Source organism: Nycticebus coucang, chromosome 15 (assembly GCF_027406575.1).
Source record: "Nycticebus coucang isolate mNycCou1 chromosome 15, mNycCou1.pri, whole genome shotgun sequence".
Lineage (NCBI taxonomy): Eukaryota > Metazoa > Chordata > Mammalia > Primates > Lorisidae > Nycticebus > Nycticebus coucang.
The window spans coordinates 16,322,451-16,347,741 of NC_069794.1; the positions used below are offsets into that span (position 1 = coordinate 16,322,451).

The 25,291-nt window shown below is 40.1% G+C and overlaps 2 protein-coding genes across 7 annotated transcripts in view; one reads left to right on the forward strand and one right to left on the reverse strand.

The window, feature by feature from the left end:
- The window catches only part of DZIP1 (DAZ interacting zinc finger protein 1), a 56,745-nt gene extending 47,746 nt beyond the window's left edge, over positions 1–8,999 (forward strand). For 3 of the 4 annotated variants that reach the window (XM_053563561.1, XM_053563562.1, XM_053563564.1), the window contains 4 exons: positions 76–257; positions 1,671–1,804; positions 3,362–3,539; positions 6,053–8,999. In XM_053563561.1, coding sequence (XP_053419536.1) covers positions 76–257; positions 1,671–1,804; positions 3,362–3,539; positions 6,053–6,132 — 574 coding nt within the window. In that variant the 3' untranslated portion in view covers positions 6,133–8,999. Of the gene's footprint in view, positions 1–75; positions 258–1,670; positions 1,805–3,361; positions 3,596–6,052 lie in introns of all 4 variants that reach the window. The other variant, XM_053563563.1, reaches the window with a different exon arrangement.
- Positions 9,000–9,136: 137 nt separating this feature from the next.
- Positions 9,137–25,291, reverse strand: part of CLDN10 (claudin 10) — a 171,209-nt gene continuing 155,054 nt past the window's right edge. For all 3 annotated transcript variants that reach the window (XM_053563568.1, XM_053563567.1, XM_053563566.1), the window contains exons 4-5: positions 10,219–10,326; positions 9,137–9,466 (exon numbers count right to left, since the gene is read on the reverse strand). In XM_053563568.1, the coding sequence (XP_053419543.1) occupies positions 9,343–9,466; positions 10,219–10,326 (232 nt within the window). In that variant the 3' untranslated portion in view covers positions 9,137–9,342. The remainder of the gene's footprint in view (positions 9,467–10,218; positions 10,327–25,291) is intronic.

The window sequence follows — 25,291 nt, forward strand, 5'->3', positions numbered from 1 at the left end:
CTTCTAAGAGGCATACCATTCATAAATCCTGGAACTTAAGGAAATAGCACCCCGTCTTGGTTTTGATTCACGTAGGACACCTCCCTTCAGTTCAGAGGAGGAGCTGGAGGATGACAACCTCGTCCAGACCTACGTGTGCCCAGACCTGCTTCCTGTGCCACCACCTCACACCTTGGTAAAGAACGTCGTTAAGAGTGACATGGATTGGACCGAGGAAAGTGAAACAGAGGACTCAGATGCTTCTCCTAAGCCCACCGGTGAGCTTTTGTCATTGAGAAACCTTGTGGATATCTTACTGAGGACACCAGTCCTCCCCCAGGGGCACCACGTACTGGGAGTCTGAGCTGGGAGAGTGTGTGAGGAAGGGACAGGGCTGCCCTGAAACGTGCTTCCTGAGCAAGCTGGGCAGTGCTGAGCAGCTAACCTCTGCTGAAGGTGAGGAGAGGAAGGAGGTGGGGACAGCTGATGTGTCGGCTTCTTAGGGCTACAGTAGCCAAGTCCCACAGACTGGGCGGCTTAAAGGACAGAAACTTATTTTCTCAGTTCTGGAGTCTGGAAGTACAAAACCAAGTCCAAATTTCCCATTCGTATAACATCACTGGTCATGTTGGACCACAAATCCACCTCAGTTTACCCTGATGACCTCTGTAAAGGCACCATCTCCAAATAAGGTTTTATTCTGAAGGACTGGGGAAGGACTTCAACATCTGAGTCTGGGGAGGCACAGTTCAGCTCAGAGCAGTGAGTGACTGTTAGAAGTGCTCTAATACACTGCGCTGCCTCTCGGAGCTTGGGTAATTCTAAAGGAAGACAAGGTTCCCATCTGTGACAGCAGATAATCTACTGAAGAGAAGTAGAGGTGACGGGCCTCTTTTACCCCCTAGATTAATATGAGGGTACAAACGATTAGGTTACAATGTTTGTGTTTGTTAGGTAAGGTCCCTGTTGTAGTTGTGTCCTGCACCTAGGAGGTGTGCCATGTACCCTACGCTGTGCCCATTCGGTGGGAGCACACCATTCTCCCCCCAGCTTAAATTAAATTCAGTTTTTCTCTTGTGTGGGCATGTGTTAGTTCATCTACTGGCTTCATGTTAGTATCAAGTACATTGGATACTTGCTTTTCCATTCTTAATGATCCTTTACTAAAGAGAATGTTCTCCAACTGGTCTTTTTTTTTTTTTAAAGAAATTCTGCTCAATTCAGTTTTTCATTTACGTATTTTGAACATACTAGATATAATTAATTTATTATAATATATGCAATTTGCATATACCATGTATATAATCATATAAAACATAACTCATTTAAAAATAATCTATATTGCTTTTGAAAATACCCATGAATATGAATATGCCATTCATGCAAGTTACCTCACTGAAATTAAAGTTTCTAACCACAAACTTGAATGAGACCATACTTCTTTCATTTAAAATGAAAACTTTGTTGCTCCTAATCTAGAGGATCGTGATTTTTTTTGAAATTGAAAGTACTTAACTTTTGTTTCCGACCCCAAAATACATCACTTCATTTTATTTTAAAAATACATAATTTTGTGCAAAGCTTAGACTCTTCCAAAGCTTTCCATTGGGTTATTTTGGAACTGAAGATTGATATAATTTTTAATTCTATTTCTATTCTATTCTGTTTCTAATTTTTATTGATCTTTTTAGGAACCTCTATTAAAACACTAACTGAAAAAGTTGAAAAGACGGGTCTACTTCACAGAAATGTGAATAAACCAGTTGGTGGGGTTAATGTTGCTGAGGTCTTTATCAAAAAGGAGGAATCACAGGAAGAACTAAAGGTGAAATCACTTTTACTTGCTAAACATACATAAATGCATCTTTTAACGAACAAAGAAATGATTGCAGTTTTTGTAGTGAAATATGAAACAAAGATAATTAGTATTGTGGAGGGTGAGATTTTCACCTTATCTTGTTTTCAGTATGGCATTTCTTTCCATTCCATAGAGAATCAAAGATATTGGAGCAGTAACTGGTAATATGTAAAATGCTAATCTTACAGATGGCTTGTATGAAGAATTGTTACTGGCTGGAATCTAGGGCCTCCAGATCCAAGTTCAGGAGCTTGTCCATTACCCTGGCATGTCTTTAGGGACTTTTCAGGGATTAGCTGGAGTCACTGGGGAGAGATGCTTCAGAGAGGTGTAGGTCAAAAAAGTCTATGAGGGCCGGGTGTGGTGGCTTATGCTTATAATCCTAGAACTCTGGGAGGCCAAGGTGGGTGAATTGTTTGAGCTCATGAGTTCAGAGACCAGCCTGAGCAATAATGAGATTCCATCTCTCAAGTGTCATGGCAGGTGTCTGTAGTCCCAGCTTTTCATGAGCCTGAGGCAAGAAGATCACTTGAGCCCAAGAGTTTGAGGTTGCTGTGAGCTGTGATGCCAGAGCACTCTACTGAGGGCAACAAAGTGAGACTCTGTCTCAAAAAACAGAAAGAGAGTGTCTACTATGGAGCCTAAGCTCTTCTGCCTATATCAGCAGAGCCCAGACGTTTTCTGAGCAGACCTAACACCCATGGTGCCAGAAAGTCTCTGTGGGTGGAGCTCTCCCTTTGTATTTCCAGGCACAGCTTGTATGTGTTGGTCTTCCTGTAGTCATCACTCTTTTCCTTATTTTTCATTTAAATTATACTTAGTTCTTATCTTATTTATCTGTAGAATACAGAGGGTTTGTTTTATTTTTCACAAACAGACTCTCACTTGCCCAAGCTGGAGTGCAGTGGCGCGATCATACTAACTGTTACCTCAAATTCTGGGGCTCAAGCGATCCTCCCACCTCCACCTTCCAAAGTGCTGGGATTTCAGGCGTGAGCTGCTGTACCCAGCCCAGAGTATTTTTTCAAACTGCTCTTATTAGTTAGTGCTATTTGTGCTACACAAGCCAAAATGACAGAAAGTCCTGTGTCATTCCAAAGAGAGCTGACTTCCTTTAGGAAGGGCTTGGTAGAAATGTGTGCTCTTCCGGTCAGGCCTGTTTCTGCAGAGCCCCCCTGTGAGGTTATCTAGGAGTTCCGTGTCATGTCCCCACAGAGGGAAGAGCCCAGAGCAGGTCTTATTCCTACTCCACGTCCCCACAACGTAGCATCTCTGGAATTTTCTAAATTCATGATTAGTCGATTAGGAAACACATTTCCAAGGCCAGAAAAGAAAAAGAGACAATGGGCTTTAGTTTTAAAAACACTGACTTCCAAATCCATTTCATTGCCCTGCAGAAATAACCAGGTGTGGGATCCCCGGTAGTCCCCCACTTCTTATCTTACTGTCCAGTGCCAGCTGCTCAGTCTGACCAACAACCATTTCTTTAAGAAATGTTCATTATTCTCCGTGCCTCTCTTCTAGTGCGCAGACGTAGATGACGATGACTGGGACATATCGTCCTTAGAGGAAGAAAAATCTGTGGGGAAAAAAACTGGGAAAGAACAGAAGGAACCTCCACCACCTGTGAAGCATGAGTCAAATTTCAGTCAAGTGCCAAGTGCCTGGGGTGCATTTGTCCCTAAGGTGCCAAAGGGAGAAGGTTCGCCACTTTCATTCTGATTACTTGTGTTTCATCTCCATAAATATCTAATTATGGTAATGTATTGTCAGATACAAACATCCTGAAGCTTTCTTTGTTTGTTTGTTGTTGTTTTTTTGAGACAGAGTCTCACTATGTCGCCCTTTGTAGAGTGCTGTGGCGTTACAGCTCACAGCAACCTTAAATTCTTGGTCTTAAGCGATTCTTTTGCCTCAGACTCCTGAGTAGCTGGGACTACAGGTGCCCACCACAACACCCAGCTTTTTTTTTTTTTTTATCGTAGTTGTCATTGTTGTTTGGCAGGCCCAGGCTGGGTTAGAACCCGCCAGCTCTGGTATATGTGACTGGCACCCTGGCTTCTGAGCTATAGGCGTCAAGTCTCTTTATGTTATTTTAATAAGGTCTGGGTGAGGCAGCACTTGTGGCCTAGTGGGTAGGGCGCCGGCCCCATGTACCAAAAGTGGCATTTTCGAACCCAGCCATGGCCAGCTAAAACAGCAGTGATAACTGCAAGAACAAAAAAATTAGCCGGGCATTGTGGTGGGTGCCTGTAGTCCCAACTACTTGGAAGGCTAAGGCAAGAGAATCGCCTAAGCCCAAGAGTTGGAGGTTGCTGTGAGCTGTGACGCCATGGCACTCTACCAAGTGTTACAAAGTGAGACTCTGTTTCAAAAAAAAAAAAAAGGAATAAGGGTTGGCTATGTATAATTGACTTTTATATATTTACAAATTATTTTTATTTAATTTTTGGCCTGATCTTTAGTCTTTAAAATTTTTTTGTATTGTTTTATTTTATTTTTAAAGGCAAGGTCTCACTTTGTGGCCCAGGATGGTCTCAAACCCCTGAGCTCAAGCAATCCTCCTATCTCAGCCTCCTGTTTTATTTTATTTTTAAAGGCAAGGTCTCACTTTGTGGCCCAGGATGGTCTCAAACCCCTGGGCTCAATCAATCCTCCTATCTCAGCCTCCTGAGTAGCTGAGAATACAGGTGCAAACCACCACTCCCAGCTTTTAAACATATTTTTGAAAACATATATCCATAGAAACATTCTGTAGATGGGCAGTACCCACATACCTCAGTGGTGGCCGGGGCCAGCTAAAACAACAATGACAACTGCAACAAAAAAAATAGCCTGGTATTGTGGCGGCGCCTGTAGTCCCAGCTACTTGGGGGCTGAGGCAAGAGAATCGCTTAAGCCCAAAGTTTGAGGTGGTTGTGAGCTGTGACACCATGGTACTCTACCCAGGCGACAGTTTGAGACTCTGTCTCAAAAAAGAAAAAAAAAAAAAGAAAGAAACATTCTGTAGATGGAATTGCCCTAGTTAAAATTTCTAATCATGGGCGGCTCTTGTGGCTCTCCCATGTGCCAGAGGTGGCGGGTTCAGACCCAGCCCCGACCAAAGAAAAAAAAAAAAAATTTCTAATCATATATCTGAAGTGAGACCATTCTTTGAGCAGTCTTCCTATATTTTTATATTTATCTATCAAATATTTTCATTTATTTTCTTCCAAGGGAAGATTGTCTCGAAGCATTGTGGTCAGAGAGATGATTTAACAAATGAAAACATTGGGAGGAGTTTTGTATCTACCTAGTCTAGAAACGTAGCCGTTGATGTCCTGCTAAGGCAGATGGGACGTACCTCTGTTTGTAATTTTAAATTAATATATGCATATCCCCACACTTGCCCCAAACATTTTCAGCAGTATCTCTTGTGCCCCTTTTGTGAGATGAGCCACCTCTCTCCTTCATGCTACCTTCTCTCCCCACCAACACACCCACTGTGCCTTGACCGTCACACTAATTACAACATGGCAGTCATGTACCACCATGAAGTTATCTGTGCTATGCCCAAGGATGGACTCTAATCACTGAAAACCAAGAGACTACGTCTGTGTTACAATCTCTTAACTACCATGGGCCAAGAGGGTGCCCCAAACACATATCCTATCTCTTCCCCCAACACCGGAACCCTGTGCTCCTCAAAGAAAACAAGTCTAGGATCTCACTGGAATGGAATGCTCTGCACTCTATAAGTGGCTTGAATTCATGGCACTTTTTAATTGCATTGACTTTTAAGTCCCTAGAAAATCTGTTTTTAACATTTAATCTCTACTCGGCTCGTTAGTTTCATTCCTTTCTCTTTACCAACTCAGTCGGTTAACCATGACATAAGTATACTGAGCACAGTGAACATCCAGGCCCCATGCTGAATGCTGGGGAAGTTGGAGAAGGAGAGTGTGGGCTCTGCTGCCCGGGAGCTTGCGGGCTGCAAGGTGCAAGCTCACATCCAAGGGTCCTGTGAGCGAAGCCTAGAGATGTGGCCAATTCAGAATCATGGTTGGATTCTGCAGTAGCCTTGTACATAGCTCGCGGCAACTGGGCGATGGGATTCATGAATAGACTGAGACCAAGACACTGAGTGAGACATGGTAATATGAAATTACAGATTTCTAGAGGGACAGTGTGCTTGTTTAACCACTGGGGCCTTCTCTTCCTCTTCCTCCTACCCAGGACTTCAAGATAATGAAGTAAGCACATTAAAAAGTAGCCTAGTCACTGTGACTGATTGGAGTGACTCTTCAGATGTATAATTACAATTACGCACATCAGAAGGTTCTTCCAGAAGCCAACACTATTTCAGCATCACGTACTTCAGTAATCTGCCTGCGCGGTTCCAAGGCTCCTGCTACGATAACAAGGAAGGTGATTCAAAGAATAAGGGTCTCTTCAATGGCACCTAATAACAGTATTGAAAAACAAATTGTCAACAGTATTTTGAAGCATACAAAGGCGTTTAAGACTTCCACTGCTTACAAATAACCTGTCATTGAAGTCATAAAAAGTTTTTTCTTCAGAACAGTACAGTGTTAAGTGTTTTTTATTTTTCAAGTAATTTTCAATTGATTTTTTTAACATACAGCAGAGTTTGATTTGAATTATTAAAACGTTCAAAATATTTGTTCTCATGTATATTGTAACATTGGAAGTGTTTTTCATTTTAAAATGCCATTAGTATCCTTAAAATTCAGTTAGTGGACTCAGTGAAATCTTAAGCGTTAGACTGGTTATTTTTCACGTAGAAGTTTAGAATTATATACTACAGGTAGGTCCACGTTAAATACATTTTCCTGAAGTACCTTTATCAATTTCAGCTTTAACCCACTGTTAGTATGTTGCTATTAAAGTTGTTTTCTGTAGCATAATCTTTATCTTGACTCTTTCATGAATAAAATCTAGCTATTTTAAATGCCAGTTTACCAGAATTTGAATAGAAAAGATTGAGTAATTACTGAATTTTTATTTGTGTGTAGGATTTTTTTTTACTTCTTAAAAATACCCAACTCATATTATAAAATACCTCAAAACCCATTTAGCTATATTCTTGAGCAATGACATTGTCAAAGGTCGAAAAAGTAGTATAAACTGGTTTTTGCATTTTTAAAATACTTTGTGGTACTATCTGTACTCTGTTTCCAGGAAAAAGTAACATTTTATCTAAACTTGTTGGATTTGGGGTCTCTTTCCATTTGTTAACCTTTTTAGTAAAGCCCTCCCATCACATCATTGTGGCTGTGGCTGAGTTATTAGAGATGAGTTCTGTGTTAAATGCCCCTAATTAGGGGGTCTACTAAGGGAGATGCTTCCCTTGGTGTTCATGCCATGTAATGTGCTGACCTAACTAGAACAAATCTTGTTTCTACCCCTAATCCCCAGGGTCTGTTTTACTCAGTAGTGCATCCCACTCTAAAAACTCCTTCCAGCTCTTCCCCAAAGGCCTTTTCATGCGAATGTACTCACATTATTTGTATATTTCTACAAGCTTGAGTAAAAGCTGACTCAGATTTTCATGCAATAGGACAGAGTTAAGCAACCTACAAAATTGTGCCATGCCTAAGATGACCCATGGGTCACGTGGTTCAGTTCATTATTTATTCAACAAATATTTATTGAACCACTTGGTTTTGTGTTGTTATTATTTTTTTTTCTTCTTTTTAGAGATGGGGCCTCTCTCTGTCACCCAGGCTGCAGTGTTCTGTTTTGGACACACATTCATTCATTGAGTTACACCTTTGAGTTATATCATAGTTATTGTTACCAGCCTCTTCCTAAAGATGTGAGAAACTGAGAGTTATTGAGGAACTTGACCAAGCCCTAAAACTAGAACATGCCGAGAGCAGGTTTAAACCAGGTCTCTCTTCTGGGTCTGCTGAGTAGACCCTGAGAAGAAAGGCTTGGGGAAACAATCAACGTCTACCAAGTAAACCCAATGTTTAAGTTGCTCTATCTGTGTCATAAAAGCCACTGCTATAATTTACTTGGTTAATTGCATCTTTTTTTTTCTTTTACATTTGTTTTGTTCATTTTTCTTTGGACAGGGTTACTTTACACTGATGCCCAGCATACATGTTTCTGGACGCTAACAGAACTTTTCTGTACCTTCGTACTCTGCTTTTCCTAAATTCTTCAATAGAATCTAAGTACTATCTTCACCAGCTCAGCTCTGAATAAAGAACATGTGTTGGAAATGCACAGCCACACAGCCCCATTCCACACTGGCCTGCAGCACACCTTCCCTCTGTCTTTCAGTTGGTTAATATCTCTGGAAAAAATATTGCAAGTACTATCATAGTATAGAATTTTTTATTTTGACTTTCTTTTTAGCAAACATGTTCATTTCCTGTATTTTTTCATTAAGCTCCTGTGAACAATGTGATTTTCCTTTTAAGTCTTTCACACTTTGGGGAAATGTCACATTCACCCATGTCATGATTCATATCAGATAGTTTCTTATTCCAAGATAACACAGATTCTAACGCTTATCCACACCTTGAAACCACATATTTTATCCCAGACCATCTTGGTTCACAGGCCTGGATTTGTCATTACCGTGGCAAGTTACCTAAGCCCTCTGTTCTCATTTCCTCCTCTGTGAGTATAGGTGGTTAACAGTAGGGACCTCAGCGGATGGCCGCGGGCGTGAGCCAGGCCACGTGAGACCTGTGCTGCTAACCTGTGGTAACTCTTGCCCTCACATGCTGTTACACAGGGTGGCGCTAGGAAGAAATCTTTATCTTTGTTCAGCAATCCCTGGAGCAACTTTGGTGCCTTAAAAGATGGCAGGTGTCTCAATTACCCAGTTAGTTCCATAAACAGGACCTGGGTGACAGGATGGAGCTCAGCCTGTCAGTTCAAAGTGAAGCAGATACCACACAAGCTCTGGAGGCAGCCACGACCAGTGTCTCTGCTTTCTGTGCCAGAGAGGCCTGAGCTGTCACTTAAGGTGGGTGTGTCACATAAAGGGCAGTCATATCCCAATCCCCTCTCAAGCAATCTGAATGAATTACAGACATGACAGATGGGTGTCAAGAACTAGAAGTCCACTTGCAGCCAGTAATATGTCTGTTTAACATAGACACCTTTTGGGGAATATTCTCAGACAGTCCTCATGCCGTTTATGAGACACCATTCTTTATAAGGACTGGGGAGAAAGACTTCTATGTATGAATCATTAAAGACTAGATTACGAATGCTTACTGACACTTTGGTTCTAAATATTTTACATTTGTCCTATAAATGTATAAAATATATTACAAATCCTGTAAATAACCATTTTATTTTTTATAGAAAGCCACAACAGAAAATGATTAGTATACAACTATGTAAGAACCTTTACATCCATACAATCAAATTCATATTTCAAAAATAGTTGGAGTATTAAAGCAGGGCCTTGATGGGCTCAATTTGTGAACAGTTCACTTTCACAACAAACCCAAGTTACAGCTTGCCAGCCAAGAGCTCTTTTAGACGTAAGCATTTTTGTCAAACTGTTTTGAAGGGTTTGTGGCTTTAAAATCTCCCTCTCCGCCGTGATACTTTGTCCGAGAAGACATGGCAGATGTGGCCCCATTGTATGCGTACCCCATTCTGAAAGGCAAAACACAGATTGGTTGCACACAAAGGGCAAACAAAAAATGAAGACACTCCGTCTGCTTGTCTCTGTCAATAGCTAAGTTTAAATGTTCCTCTTTCTTGGTTAGCTCCTCTCTTTCCTCTGGCCCCAAGAAACACCTAAGTGTCATTCCTGAACAGCTGGTGTGACAAAGAATCTCCGTAGAAGAAACTCATGACTTGTCTGTTCAATTACTCTCTTTCAATACCATTCTTTAAAACTCGTCTTCCTGGAACCTAGGAGACTTAGTAGTGACCTTCATCAACAACTCCTGCCTACATGAAAATTATGAGTCCAGAGTAAAGAATGTGCCCTCATATTTAGGCCCACATTTCAATATATACAGAGGAACTCCCAAAAGTTGCCGTAGATAGGGAAAATAGAAAATTATAGCTAAATATATATTCATTTACAAAATATTTACAGAATAGTCTCTACATGTTGGCCACCTCTTTAAACATACACGTGTCTTCTCTCCTACTCATGATAAACACGTTCCAAGGTATCTGTTTTCCTATATGGAGAGATTACTGGAACACCCCATAGAAACAGATTGGAAATATAATAATGATGAGCCCTTTAAAAAATTATATAAAACTACATTCTTAACATTTCCCAATTCTGGGTTTTTTAAGGTTCTAAGAATCATAAACCATCTGTAATTTGTCCCACATATTAAGATACAGAATAGCATATTTTTTAAGAAATAACTTTTGTCTCTTCGTACCTGGGTGTTTTGTTGTTGTCAGATATTGAAAAGCAGAATATGACACCACCAATTATGCAGAGTGAGGCTCCTGCCCAGCCAATAAACAGAGCAGCTCCTAATTCATATCTGTGAGAAAGTATTACACAAGTATTACAGCTTACTTATTTTGGGAGTAAACAGTATTTAACACTGCTAGCCAACGTTTATACTAAATGCTCATTATAATTTTTGCTATTGAAACTTGTATGGGAAATAACACCTTGCTTCTGGATAATGCTGTAAACTCTCCCCTGACGTGTTTTTATAGCATTACACCTCCCCACGGGCAGAAAGGAAATAATGCAATCCATGCGGCAAGACAGAAGCAAAGCCAGTTAGAGCCTGGGTCTCCTGACTCACAGGGCATCTTTCCTCTGGGCTTAACCTCACCAGGCTTTCCGTCACTTTGTTCTGTTCTGAGGGATAAATTATGTAGGCAGATTATACTTCCAAAACACAAACTTGCTTTTGCTTTCATTTTAGTTAAATTAAATAAATGTTTATTAAGCACCTGTTATGTGCAGGATACCATTGTGATGAAAATGTGTCAAATGGTCTATGAATCGAGTGTATGATGCCCCATGATCATATCAATGTACACAGCTATGATTTAATAAAAAATAAAAAAAAAAGAGGGGAAGAAATAGCATCATCTTACCTTTCACTATAGTGTAGTGGGAAGATGGGTGAACAACAGCTATCATCTAGTGATTAACTGCTATTAAGGTGGCAAGCCACGATTCTCTGCTGATGACTAGAGCATAAGCAAAGATCTACAAGACAGTCTGTCCTCCGGGAAGGTCACGATACAAAGGTAGGAATGCTACTGCTAAGAATAAAACAGTCACTTACAGTGAGAACTAGAGGAAGTCCTTTTAGGGGAAGAATTTACACCCAGAGAAACAAAGAAGGAATGAGAAAGGATCCCAAAACCTCAGGGACGATGTGTGTTCTTCTGTTTGTCTATCATCTTCCTAAAAATAGAGTTTTCTGTTTGTTTTAGTGAAGAGTGACCCATTTTTGGCCCACAGACACACACACACACACACACAAAAGCAGGACTGAAAAAGTCTAAGCGGAAGACATTATTATAGGATGACTACTCTACAATTTTATGGTGCTTTCGATTTTTCTTGATTTTCCCCCCAGATGATAGGCTGTCTTCCCTCCCCAAACTATGCCTTAGCATTATTCTTAGTGAAAACGTGCCCTGAAAAAAAGGTCTGAGATTTTTTTTTTTAACTGAGCTTTACTAAAAGAGGATGCCAGTGCCAGATACCAAAGTTGATTAAAAATAAGTCCCTACTTATCTCTAGTTGAGGGGTGAAGATGATAGAAATCGTAAGCACAGCTCGTCAGGATGAACTCATTGAAAAAAGCGTGACAAACATGGACACAGCATTGCTGCAAAGTACAGGGTAGACCACCCAGGCTGGTCAGGAATTGTGTAGATTAATTTAAACCTTCCGGAAACATTCTAAAGCAGTGGTTCTCAACCTTCCTGATGCTGCAGCCCTTTAATACAGTTCCTGTGGGTCACGACAGCAGTTGAGAACTGCTATTCTAAAGGGATTTAAGAATAATGAATTTGGCTGGTATTAACAATTGGTTATCACATTGCTTTTCTATATTAATATTTTAAGTTTACCACATATCAACTCTATTCCAAGGAAAATATCATTTCTATTTTAATACTATCATGAATTATGTCAGAGACAATAATAAACAGTATCCATTTAGAATTGATTTTAGAGACCCTATGTTTACACCAGTATTTTTAAAAATTCAGATTCTTAAAGAAGGCTTTGCGACTGGTTCTCTTTTAGAGACCTTTTTCTTCATTCTGTTGTACGTTTGGTCGACGTTGGTCGTACGTTTTACTCAAAAGTGACTTCAAGTCCACCTGCCAGTGAGTGTCATCTGGTAAAAAGTGACTTGTCTATTTATTTATTTTGACAGGGTCTTGCTCTGTCACCTATGCATGAGAGCTATGGCATCATAGCTCACTGCAGCCTCAAGCTCCTGGGCTCAAGTGATCCTCAGTGTGCCTCAGCCTCCCAAGTAGCTGGAACTACAGGTATACCCAAATACCATACCCAGCTAATTTTTCTATTTTTTTAGAGATGGGGTCTTGCTATGTTGCCCAGGCTAGTCTGGAAGACCTGGCCTCAAGTAATCCTTCCACCTCGGCCTCCCCAAGTGCTGGGATTACAGGTGTGAATCAATGCATTTGACCTGACTGTATTATTGAAAGACAGGATTGAGAGAACAACAAAACAGCTAATTTGTTCCCAAGACATGTTTCACTTGACACTGATTGGGAGACACAGTCTCTGTCTGGAAATCTTTTCTCATTTTTGGTAATGCTAAGAAGCTGATTGCAACACCTTGGGAAGATCACCTAAATGCCAGATTATCTGTTGCAGATCTTTCTTTTGTTAACAATGTCCTCCTATCCCTCGCCCAGCTTTCCTACTCAGGAAAAGTTCTTGATTGCCATCACCAAGTTTCTTCATTATTTTGAAAAGAAATAAATCTCCTTAACACCACAGAGGTCTAAACCTGGAAGATTGAGGACAGAACTTTGTTTACACGTGGTAGATGAAAACTGTTTTTGGAGTATTGCGACTGATAGACCTCATCAAAAGCTGCGCAAATGACATTTATGGCACGGATGTGACTTTAGTAATTGAGTAACGAGGGACAAATGTACTTCTATCTGAGAAATTAAAACACAGATTAACCACTTAAAACTGCCCCTCAAGAAACCCTAAACGTGTAAAGAGTTAAGATGTCTAACTGCTGGGTGAAGTCACTTCTCCACTGGGCTGTGCCTGGTGCGCTGGGCTGCTGTCCAAGGCTCTCGGTTCTTGTGAGAGAGCCAGGATTGTACCACACTCAGTGACCTCAACTTCATATGTTCATTCATGTTTCAGCCCAATCACATTCAGAGTAATCCTTGGAACAGCTCTTAGTTTCTCCTTTTATTTCTGTCTTCTTTGCTCCCAAATTCCCATTCTGACTTGGGTTTGCCATCCGTGGGGAGCTGGTATAGTCTCCCCTGGTCACCTCCACAGAAATGACATGCCAGGCATTGTGCTAAGCATGTGTTCAGGATGGACAAAAGAAGCAAGAGTCCTGACTCACAGGTCTTATTAGTGGGGATAGAGTCAGACAGTAAGCAATTATAATAAAGCAATTACAGCAAAACATGATGAAACTTAACAACAATTAAGAATTACAAGAGTATGTTTTTGCAAAGTAAACATTACCACAGTTCTCCCAAACCCACAGAAATGGGATTCAAGTAAACATTCATGGTAACAATAGCTACTATCACTGTCAGCTTGTTGAACTAGGTCTTTTTTACACAGTGCTGAACTGGAATTTTTACATACATTGCCATATTCAGTCTTCAGAGAGGTAGGTTTTAATGTCCTCATTGCTCAGGGAGATCAAATTACTCATCCCATGTTGTCTCAGCTAAGTAAGTGGCAGTACCAGGACTTAAAATCTGTAACAGTGATTTCAAACCCAAGCTCATTTTTTTTTTTTTTTCAGTTTCTGGCCGGGGCTGGGTTTGAACCTGCCACCTCTGGCCGGGGCTGGGTTTGAACCTGCTCCATATGGAGCCGCCGGTGCCCTACTCCTTTGAGCCAAAACCCAAGCTCTTAACTGTGGGGCCATCTTCCTCTTACATACGCCTTAGCTATAAGTAAAAGATTTTATTACTATAAAAACCCCAAGCATTGCGATCTATTTCTGATTATCATTTCCGAAAGCTGTGAGTTTTCTCTCTGGTTCATTAAGTTCTCAGTGGCTGAAAAGCTCCAGGGCATGGAATTTTTCCTGAATGCCCTCAGGCTGCCTTTTCACCCAGCACAAAAAGAAGGGAGGGTGCTAATTAAAATCGGGGCAAGTTGGAGTTGAAAAAGGAAAGAGTAGCCCTACCAAAAAACTGTTTTAACAAATAAAAAGCATCTTGTCCTTTTAAGATTCCCCAGAGAAGTGAAGAGAACTTGCTGAAGGTCAGAGTTAGGAGCCAGGTCTTTCTTCCGTTCAGCAGAGTGGGTATTTTTTTCAAACATATTGTCATCTTCATTTTAATTAAGAGTGATAACAGCCAACATGAGTATTCTAGTGACCCTAAAACAACCAAAGATGTTTCTGCTTTTCAAAAGTTCAAATTCTAGCAGGTACACCATACACTATCAACATTAACACTTCAAAATTGAATTCCATTGGTCTAATGTAAACTTTTTCAACACATAGAAGCTTATAAAATCCAGGTCTGTGTAAGTGCATGAATCGATTTTATGCAACAAATAAGCTTTCTATAGGGGTTAGCTACATTGCCCCCAAATCATCCACATGCTTTTGGGGTCCCTGTTACCTGGGGTGCCTGCCCACCCTTGGTATCTCTGAGGCTGCCACAGCCTCCTGTGTGCCAACAGTTCTCTCCCATACCTGGTGGGTGCCACAAGACTCCCACTCAATGTGTTTCATGAAATATACAAAGTAGTGGGAGGTGCCTCCCAGAACGGTGGCTAAAGTAAGATGGGGCTAAATTAAATACCAGTGTCTACTTACATATGGAACCTTTATAGAGAATTCTCAAATTTAGGAGAATTCTCAAAATTAAAGACTGATTAGAGGGAGAGAAGAGAGGACCAATAAAAAAAATTGCTTTTCTGAGCCTGCATTCTAACAGACATACATGCATTATCTTTCCATGTGCTATGATTTTCATTTAAGGTAGGTTAGAATCCCAGGGTATACATCTATTAATAACAGGTAACATCTATCGGCTACTATCATCACTGTACTAGGTGCTTCATAGATGTTCTTTTTCTTTTTCAAAATGAACATGTCTGAAAGATGTAACTCATTAACTAATTAGGGAAGCAGAAAAGTATTACAAATTGTTCAAATAAATTCAAGAAACATATTGAGGCAATCAGGAATGCTGAAATAAAGACAGGTCTCTATATATTTTGGTGTATATATATATATATATATCTCACCTGCCTCACTGAAACCTCATGTCATTGGACCATCTCTCCAATATGTTATTTTCTCCATCTTCTTTAACATCCAGCATGGGAGATCCTTTCTCTGTTATCCAGTCAAGGCAACTGCATTTTACTCAAGATCACGGAGGGTGCAAAAGACACAGCCAGGGCCAGTATCTGAGCTGGATCCAACTCTACAAGCTCAGCCTTTGCTTCTCTACACCTGCCTCTCCAACAGTGTGTAAAGGGAACAGTGATGTCTTCATGGGAACTATAATTCTTACCAATTATTCATGGAAATTTAAAAACCATCCATGGTATGACTAAATATGACATTAGCCAAATTAAATTGTAATGTAAAAGGAATATCTCATGTCCCCAAAGTTACACAGTCCAGTTCAAAAACAAATCTGGGCTGAGCATGGTGGTTCATGCCTGTAATCTGAGCACTTTGGGAGGCTGATCAGGAGAACTGATTGAGGCCAGGAGTTTGGGAACAGCCTGAGCATCACAGCTAGACCCAATCTCTACAAAAACTAGAAAAATTAGCTGGGTACAATAACTCAGGCCTGCAGTTGCAGTGACTCAGGAGGCTGAGGCAGGAGGATCATTTGAGACCAGGAGGTGGCGGATGCAGTGAGCTATGATGACACCACTGCACTCTAGCCAACAGAGCAAGACCTTGTCTCAAAAAAAAAAAAAAAGACCATGTGTAGCAACATCCATGCCACCGAGCTCCTTCATCAGTGTGGATAATTGGGGGTTTCCTTGGCCTCGATCTTAATTGGGGAACAGTGTGCTGAATCATAATACTCATAGTAGGATGACATGTTCACATGTACACGTTGAGATCTGAATAAATTGACACCATGGAGAGGGCCGTGCTTTGAGATACCAAATTTCTAAAACAACTAACACTGTCCTGAGAAACCTCAGCCTGCAGCCCCCACTGCTGAGCCCAGTCTGGATGTAAGCCTCTTGGTGTTGAGGTAAAAATGTACAGATGGATTTGCAACCAGAAAGCCCAGGTCAATTAAAAGCATATCTTACATTGTATTCGGACTACCTAACCGAAATTGCATCTTTTGATAATCAAACCAGGTGCAGGTAAGTTCTCAGAAGAGTATCCATCCAGTTGACAGCTTTAAATTATGACTTATCTCTGCTGCAATGCTATGAGAGAAGTGACAGCCATTTAAGAATTATACAAGCCTTTTCTTTTAAACAGAAAGGCTTTTAAACAGATCCACTTCACACCTGCCTTCTTCTACTTGAATGCCAAGTGTCATAAAATAATTATCCCTTTTACTGGGTCTCCAATAATTCAACATACATTTCTCCATGGCCAACCTTAATAGACCATGTATGGCAGTGGTCCTCAACCTTCCTAATGCCACAACCCTTTAATACAGTTCCTCATGTTGTGGTGACCCCCAACCACAAAATTATTTTTGTTGCTACTTCATAACTGTAATTTTGCTACTGTTATGAATTGTAATGTAAATATCTGATATGCAGGATGTATTTAGGCAACCCCTGTGAAAGGGTCGTTCAACCCCCAAAGGGGTCACAACCCACAGGTTGAGAATCACTGATATATGGTAACATACTGTACATGAATACGTGTATACTCTGCTTTAGGGTCAATATCCTTAAAAATAACAGCTAACATTTATTGAGTGTTTCCTATGTGCCAGGCATGATTCTAAACATGTACTATCTCATTTAATCCCTACAACAGCCTCCCTTTAATCCTCATTCTACAGATGAGGGACACAGGGCACAGAAAAGATTAGCAACTTCTTCAAGGTCACACAGCTAGTAGATGGTAGAGTTGGGGTTTACTCCCAATCAGCCTGATCTAGGGCCTTTACACAATGTGCTATGCTGTCTCTCCCCATTCCCTTAAGTGTATCCCCACGACCATGCTCAGTCTGCATTCTAGGAGCGACGCAGACAGACTGTCCTACACCACTGCTGATGGACCGCCCTTGCTGAGAAATGTCCTGGAAGTAGAAGAGACTCCCAAATGAGCAACACGTGATCTTGACTTCAAGATGCTTCTGGTCTTGTTCAGGAGACAGGCCAAAAAGTAAGCAGGAGTTAATCACCCGGTGGGATTATGGAGGAAGCCCAGCAAGCAAAGGGGCACCTCACCCTGAACACAGACGCTGAGGATGATCAGAACTCAGGCAGGAGGTGGGGAAGAGAAGAGCTACGGGGGTAGGAAGTAAACGAGCAGAAAGCAGGGGACATGTCAGTAATAACCATGTCATATACTACACGGTAAAAACAAGAGCGGGTGCCAAACACTTGGTTTCCAAGCAGATTTTTAAGTCATGCTAGCATAACAAGAACATCAAAGCAATTCTGGTGATCTGAGGTGGCCTAAGCTACTTCTGAACAAGGTGAAGTTACCAAATAACAACTTCTCACTATTTAATAGTTGGATTCTGTTTAGCTCTTAACACTTGGCGCTCATATGGAATCTCCTATCCAAGAACCTGTGAGCCCTTTACCAACATTCTTCAAATAACCTCATGAATGGAGTATACTTAAATAAACAAACATCCGTAATGTAATAAATTATAATAAGGACAGAAGAGAGACGTTAAATACCTTGACAAGGTCACCCGGTGAAGTTGCTATTCTTTTCAACCTCACCCAGAAAAATCTGGGTAATCTATAAATTTACTTTTTGAATTGTCCTTTGTTCATATAACTTGATAGACAAGAAGAATAAGAGTGGTCGTCTGAATATAGGCAGCTATTTCCTCCTAATCCTAAGTAGCCACCACAATGGTGAAATATCCAAGTAAAGCTTATTATATCCCAAAGTTGAAACCAAACGGATGTCAGGAATGAAGATTGCTCCCCAGTTCTGAAACTAGAAAAGTCTAGAGGATGATAAGACCTAAACATGAGAATATCTGTGCTAAAATAGTAATGATTAGTCAGATACACAAAAAGAGAGTAAATCTAAGATAATTATGTTCTATTTCCTCAACTAAAACAATCGGTCAGAAGTGGTATAACAGTACAATCTGAAAAGAAGTTTCTTTATGTCCATCGATTCTTATTTGGAATAGTTTACTTAAGAAAACAAAGCAAGACATTCAGGAAATTAGTGATATGGGTAACAAAAGAATGGTGGGAATAATGGAATTAAATTTTAACACCCAGGTGTGGTGAATCACTCTTAAGGGGAACCTAGTCCCCTAAGCTTGTAGGGGATTTTTTTTTTTTTTTTGCAAGCTAGATAGGTTTTATTTTATTTTATTATTTATTTATTTTCAGTTTTTGGCAGGGGCTGGGTTTGAACCTGCCACCTCCGGCATATGGGGCCGGCGCCCTACTCCTTTGAGCCACAGGCACCGCCCCAGTTTTATTTTAATAAAAAGGAGGAAGTTGGTTTGACATAACCTAAAGGGAAGAGTTAGAAACAGTTTTCCAGGCTCCGCAGCTCATGCTAGAGTCATCAAACATAATCATAAAGGAAGCAAAACAAAAGGGGAAAACAGGGCAAAATTGCAGAACACAGTGAAACTCTTCACAGGTTGCCAATTCTGTCAAACTATTGTGGTTGGGAAGAAAAATCTTCCCAGATATGTGATGGAAACTGAAGGCTTAGAATAACTAGCCACAGCACATAAAACGTGATACTCTACCTTTGTGTTTTTACTACAAATTCACACTAGAAGCCACTCATTTTTTTCTCAACAGAGCTCCTGTCACGTTCCCTGCACATAGCAGGAAGGTAGCAGGAACTTGGTTCATGAGCTTAGCTGTGTTTTTCTAATTTAGGCAACCTTGATATGCCTTATACTGGGATGCCTTGGAAACCTACAAGGAAGACCCAACTAATACAGTATGGAAGTCTGGAGAAAAACAACAGGAGCAGCAAAATAATAACAACAAAACTGCCGCTTGTAGACCTTAACTGTTCTGCAGTGCTTTTTAGGGTCTGGGTATTGGACAGCTAGGGTTTCCTCACCAGAAATTTAAACTAGAGCCTCACCAGAAATTTATTTATTTATTTATTTATTTATTTTAAATACCTCAATATATATATTTTTTATTGTTGGGGATTCATTGAGGGTACAATAAGCCAGGTTACACTGATTGCAATTGTTAGGTAAAGTCCCTCTTGCAATCATGTCTTGCCCCCAGAAGGTGTGGCACACACCAAGGCCCCACCCCTTTCCCTCCTTCCCTCTCTCTGCTTTTCCTTCCCACCCCCCATGACCTTAATTGTCCTCATATTAAAATTGAGTACATAGGATTCATGCTTCTCCATTCTTGTGATGCTTTACTAAGAATAATGTCTACCGACCAGTTTTGACACACAGGGTAAGTGGATAGCCACTTCAGCAGTGATTCCAGCGACAAGCACTTCCCTGAGAAAGCTTCTGCTCATCCACAGGCATGAGAACTTAAAGAGCAAGAGGAAGTGAAAGGAAAATTAGGGCAAGGAAACAGATAAAAGAAATCACCCATGAGGAAGAATCAGCAGAAAACTCCAGGCAACATGAAGAACCAGTCCAGAACAACCCCGCCAAGGGACCATGAGGTAGCTACTGCAGAGGATTCCACCTATACAGAAATGTTAGGAATGACCGAAAGGGAATTTAGAATACACATGTTGAAAACAATGAAAGAAATGATGGAAACAATGAAGGAAACTGCTAATAAAGTGGAAAATAACCAAAAGGAAATCCAAAAACAGAATCAAATCAGAGATGAACGATATGAAGAATATAAAAAGGATATAGCAGAGCTGAAGGAAATGAAACAGTCAATCAAGGTACTTAAAGATGCAATGGAAAGTATCAGCAACAGGTTAGACCATGCAGAAGAAAGAATTTCAGAGGTAGAAGACAAAGTTTTTGAGATAACTCAGATAGTAAAAGAGGCAGAAAAGAAGAGAGAGAAAGCAGAATGTTCACTGCCAGAATTATGGGACTTTATGAAGCGTTCCAACATACGAGTTATAGGAATTCCAGAAGGGGAAGAAGAATGCCCCAGAGGAATGGAAGCCATACTAGAGAATATTATAAAAGAAAATTTCCCAAATATCACCAAAGATTCTGACACACTGCTTTCAGAGGGCTATCGGACCCCAGGCCGCCTCAACTCTAACTGAGCTTCTCCAAGACACATTGTGATGAACCTGTCCAAAGTCAAGACAAAAGAAAAGATTCTGCAAGCTGCCAGGATTAAGCGCCAGTTGACCTACAGGGGCAAATCCATCAGAGTGACCGCCGACTTCTCTAATGAAACTTTCCAAGCAAGAAGACAATAGTCATCTACCTTTAATCTACTTAAACAGAACAATTTCCAGCCCAGAATTCTGTACCCTGCTAAGCTAAGCTTCAAAATTGACGGAGAAATCAAATCATTTATGGATATACAAACATTGAGGAAATTCGCCACAACAAGACCAGCTCTACAAGAAATACTTCAACCTGTTCTGCACACTGACCACCACAATGGATCAGCAGCAAACTAAGAACTCAGAAATTAAAGGACAGAACCAAACCTCCACACTGATGCAAAAGATAAAACTAAGCAATGGACTCTCACCAAATAAGACGAATAGAATACTACCACACTTATCAATTATCTCAATAAATGTTAATGGCTTGAATTCCCCACTGAAGAGACATAGATTGGTTGACTGGATTAAAAAACACAAGCCATCCATTTGCTGCCTGCAAGAAACACACCTGGCTTCAAAAGACAAATTAAAGCTCTGAGTCAAGGGTTGGAAGACAATTTTTCAGGCAAATGGAATTCAGAAGAAAAGAGGAGTTGCAATCTTATTTTCAGATACATGTGGATTTAAAGCAACTAAAGTCAAAAAAGACAAAGATGGTCACTTTATATTGGTCAAGGGAAAAATACAACAAGAAGACATTTCAATTCTAAATATCTATGCACCCAATTTAAATGCTCCCAGATTCTTGAAACAGACCTTACTCAGTCTGAGCAATATGATATCTGATAATACCATAATAACAGGGGACCTTAACACTCCTCTTACAGAGCTGGACAGATCCTCTAAAGAGAAATTAAACAAGGATATAAGAGACTTAAATGAGACCCTAGAACAACTGTGCTTGATAGACGCATATAGAACACTCCATCCCAAAGATAAAGAATATACATTCTTCTCATCACCCCATGGAACATTCCCCAAAATTGATCATATCCTGGGACACAAAACAAATATCAACAGAATCAAAAGAATTGAAATTTTACCTTGTATCTTCTCAGACCATAAGGCACTAAAGGTGGAACTCAACTCTAACAAAAATGCTCGACCCTACCCAAAGGCATGGAAACTAAACAATCTTCTGTTGAATAACAGATGGGTGAAGGAAGAAATAAAACAGGAAATCATTAACTTCCTTGAACATAACAACAATGAAGACACAAGCTACCAAAACCTGTGGGATACTGCAAAAGCAGTTTTGAGAGGAAAATTCATCACTTTAGATGCCTACATTCGAAAAACAGAAAGAGAGCACATCCACAATCTCACAAGAGATCTTATGGAATTGGAAAAAGAAGAACAATCTAAGCCTAAACTCAGTAGAAGAAAAGAAATATCCAAAATCAAATCAGAGATCAATGAAATTGAAAACAAAAGAATCATTCAGAAAATGAATGAAACAAGGAGTTGGTTTTTTGAAAAAATAAATAAAATAGATAAACCATTGGCCAGACAAACGAGGAATAGAAAAGTAAAATCTCTAGTAACCTCAATCAGAAATGATAAAGGGGAAATAACAACTGATCCCACAGAGATATAAGAGATCATCTCTGAATACTACCAGAAACTCTATGCCCAGAAATTTGACAATGGGAAAGAAATGGATCAATATTTGGAATCACACCCTCTCCCTAGACGTAGCCAGGAAGAAATAGAGCTCCTGAACAGACCAATTTCAAGCACTGAGATCAAAGAAACAATAAAAAATCTTCCAACCAAAAAATGCTCTGGTCCAGATGGCTTCACTCCAGAATTCTATCAAACCTTCAAGGAAGAGCTTATTCCTGTACTGCAGAAATTATTCCAAAAAATTGAGGAAGAAGGAATCTTCCCCAACACATTCTATGAACCAAACATCACCCTGATACCAAAACCAGGAAAAGACCCAAACAAAAAGGAGAATTTCAGACCAATCTCACTCATGAACATAGACGCAAAAATTCTCAACAAAATCCTAGCCAATAGATTACAGCTTATCATCAAAAAAGTCATTCATCATGATCAAGTAGGCTTCATCCCAGGGATGCAAGGCTGGTTTAACATACACAAGTCTATAAACATTATCCACCATATTAACAGAGGCAAAAATAAAGATCATATGATCCTCTCAATAGATGCAGAAAAAGCATTTGATAAAATCCAGCATCCTTTTCTAATTAGAACACTGAAGAGTATAGGCATAAGTGGCACATTTCTAAAACTGATTGAAGCTATCTATGACAAACCCACAGCCAATATTTTACTGAATGGAGTAAAACTGAAAGCTTTTCCTCTTAGAACTGGAACCAGACAAGGTTGTCCTCTGTCACCTTTACTATTCAACGTAGTGCTGGAAGTTCTAGCCAATACAATTAGGCAAGACAAGGAAATAAAGGGAATCCAAATGGGAGCAGAGGCGGTCAAACTCTCCCTCTTTGCTGACGACATGATCTTATACTTAGAGAACCCCAAAGACTCAACCACAAGACTCCTAGAAGTCATCAAAAAATACAGTAATGTTTCAGGATATAAAATCAATGTCCACAAGTCAGTAGCCTTGTGTACACCAATAACAGTCAAGATGAGAAGCTAATTAAGGACACAACTCCCTTCACCATAGTCTCACAGAAAATGAAATACCTAGGAATATACCTAACGAAGGAGGTGAAGGACCTCTATAAAGAAAACTATGAAATCCTCAGAAAGGAAATAGCAGAGGATATTAACAAATAGAAGAACATACCATGCTCATGGATGGGCAGAATAAACATTGTTAAAATGTCTATACTTCCCAAAGCAATCTACCTATTCAATGCCATTCCTATCAAAATCCAACATCGTACTTTCAAGATTTGGAAAAAATGATTCTGCGTTTTATATGGAACCGGAAAAAACCCCGTATAGCTAAGGCAGTTCTCTGTAACAAAAATAAAGCTGGGGGCATCAGCATACCAGATTTTAGTCTGTACTACAAAGCCATAGTGCTCAAGACAGCATGGTACTGGCACAAAAACAGAGACATAGACACTTGGAATCGAATTGAAAACCAAGAAATGAAACTAACATTTTACAACCACCTAATCTTTGATAAACCAAACAAGAACATACCTTGGGGGAAAGACTCCCTATTCAATAAATGGTGTTGGGAGAACTGGATGTCTACATGTAAAAGACTGAAACTGGACCCACACCTTTCCCCACTCACAAAAATTGATTCAAGATGGATAAAGGACTTAAACTTAAGGCATGAAACAATAAAAATCCTCCAAGAAAGCATAGGAAAAACACTGGAAGATATTGGCCTGGGGGAAGACTTCATGAAGAAGACTGCCATGGCAATTGCAACAACAACAAACATAAACAAATGGGACTTCATTAAACTGAAAAGCTTCTGTACAGCTAAGGACACAATAACCAAAGCAAAGAGACAACCTACACAATGGGAAAGGATATTTGCATATTTTCAATCAGACAAAAGCTTGATAACTAGGATCTATAGAGAACTCAAATTAATCCACATGAAAAAAGCCAACAATCCCATATATCAATGGGCAAGAGACATGAATAGAACGTTCTCTAAAGACGACAGACGAATGGCTAACAAACACATGAAAAAATGTTCATCATCTCTCTATATTAGAGAAATGCAAATCAAAACAACCCTGAGATAACATCTAACCCCAGTGAGAATGGCCCACATCACAAAATCTCAAAACTGCAGATGCTGGCGTGGATGTGGAGAGAAGGGAACACTTTTACACTGCTGGTGGGACTGCAAACTAGTACAACCTTTCTGGAAGGAAGTATGGAGAAACTTCAAAGCACTCAAGCTAGACCTCCCATTTGATCCTGCAATCCTATTACTGGGCATCTACCCAGAAGGAAAGAAATCCTTTTATCATAAGGACACTTGTACTAGACTGTTTATTGCAGCTCAATTTACAATCGCCAAAATGTGGAAACAGCCTAAATGCCCACCAACCCAGGAATGGATTAACAAGCTGTGGTATATGTATACCATGGAATACTATTCAGCCATTAAAAAAAAAATGGAGACTTTACATCCTTCGTATTAACCTGGATGGACGTGGAAGACATTATTCTTAGTAAAGCATCAGAAGAATGGAGAAGCATGAATCCTATGTACTCAATTTTGATATGAGGACAATTAATGACAATTATGGTTATGGGGGGGAAACGGAGGGAAGGAGGGAGGTGGGTGGGGCCTTGGTGTGTGTCACACTTTATGGGGGCAAGACATGATTGCAAGAGGGACTTTACCTAACAATTGCAATCAGTGTAACCTGGCTTATTGTACCCTCAATGAATCCCCAACAATAAAAAAAAAAAAGAAAAAAAAAGAATAATGTCTTCCACTTCCATCCAGGTTAATATGAAGGATGTAAAGTCTCCTTTTTTTAAAATATCTGAATAGTATTCCATCGTGTACATATACCACAGCTTGTTAATCCATTCCTGCGTTCCTCACCAGAAATTTAAACGAGAGCATGTGGCAAGCAGCCGTATCTCACTGCCCTTCTTACATCATACCTTCGATGGCTACAGGGAGAGCTGGTTTTTGTAAGATTAATATATGAGAATGGTGGGACAGAGGACAGCCTTACAGCTCCATCCTCTCAGAGACTCTTTCTGTCTGCTTTTCTACTAATCCTGAGAGGATTAGATCTATGGATAGGAATTTCACTTCTGGGCACTGTGCTAAGAAAGAAGACAGAGTTGAAATAAATGTTTTTTGGCCTCAAGGAATTTACTTAATTCTCCTGCC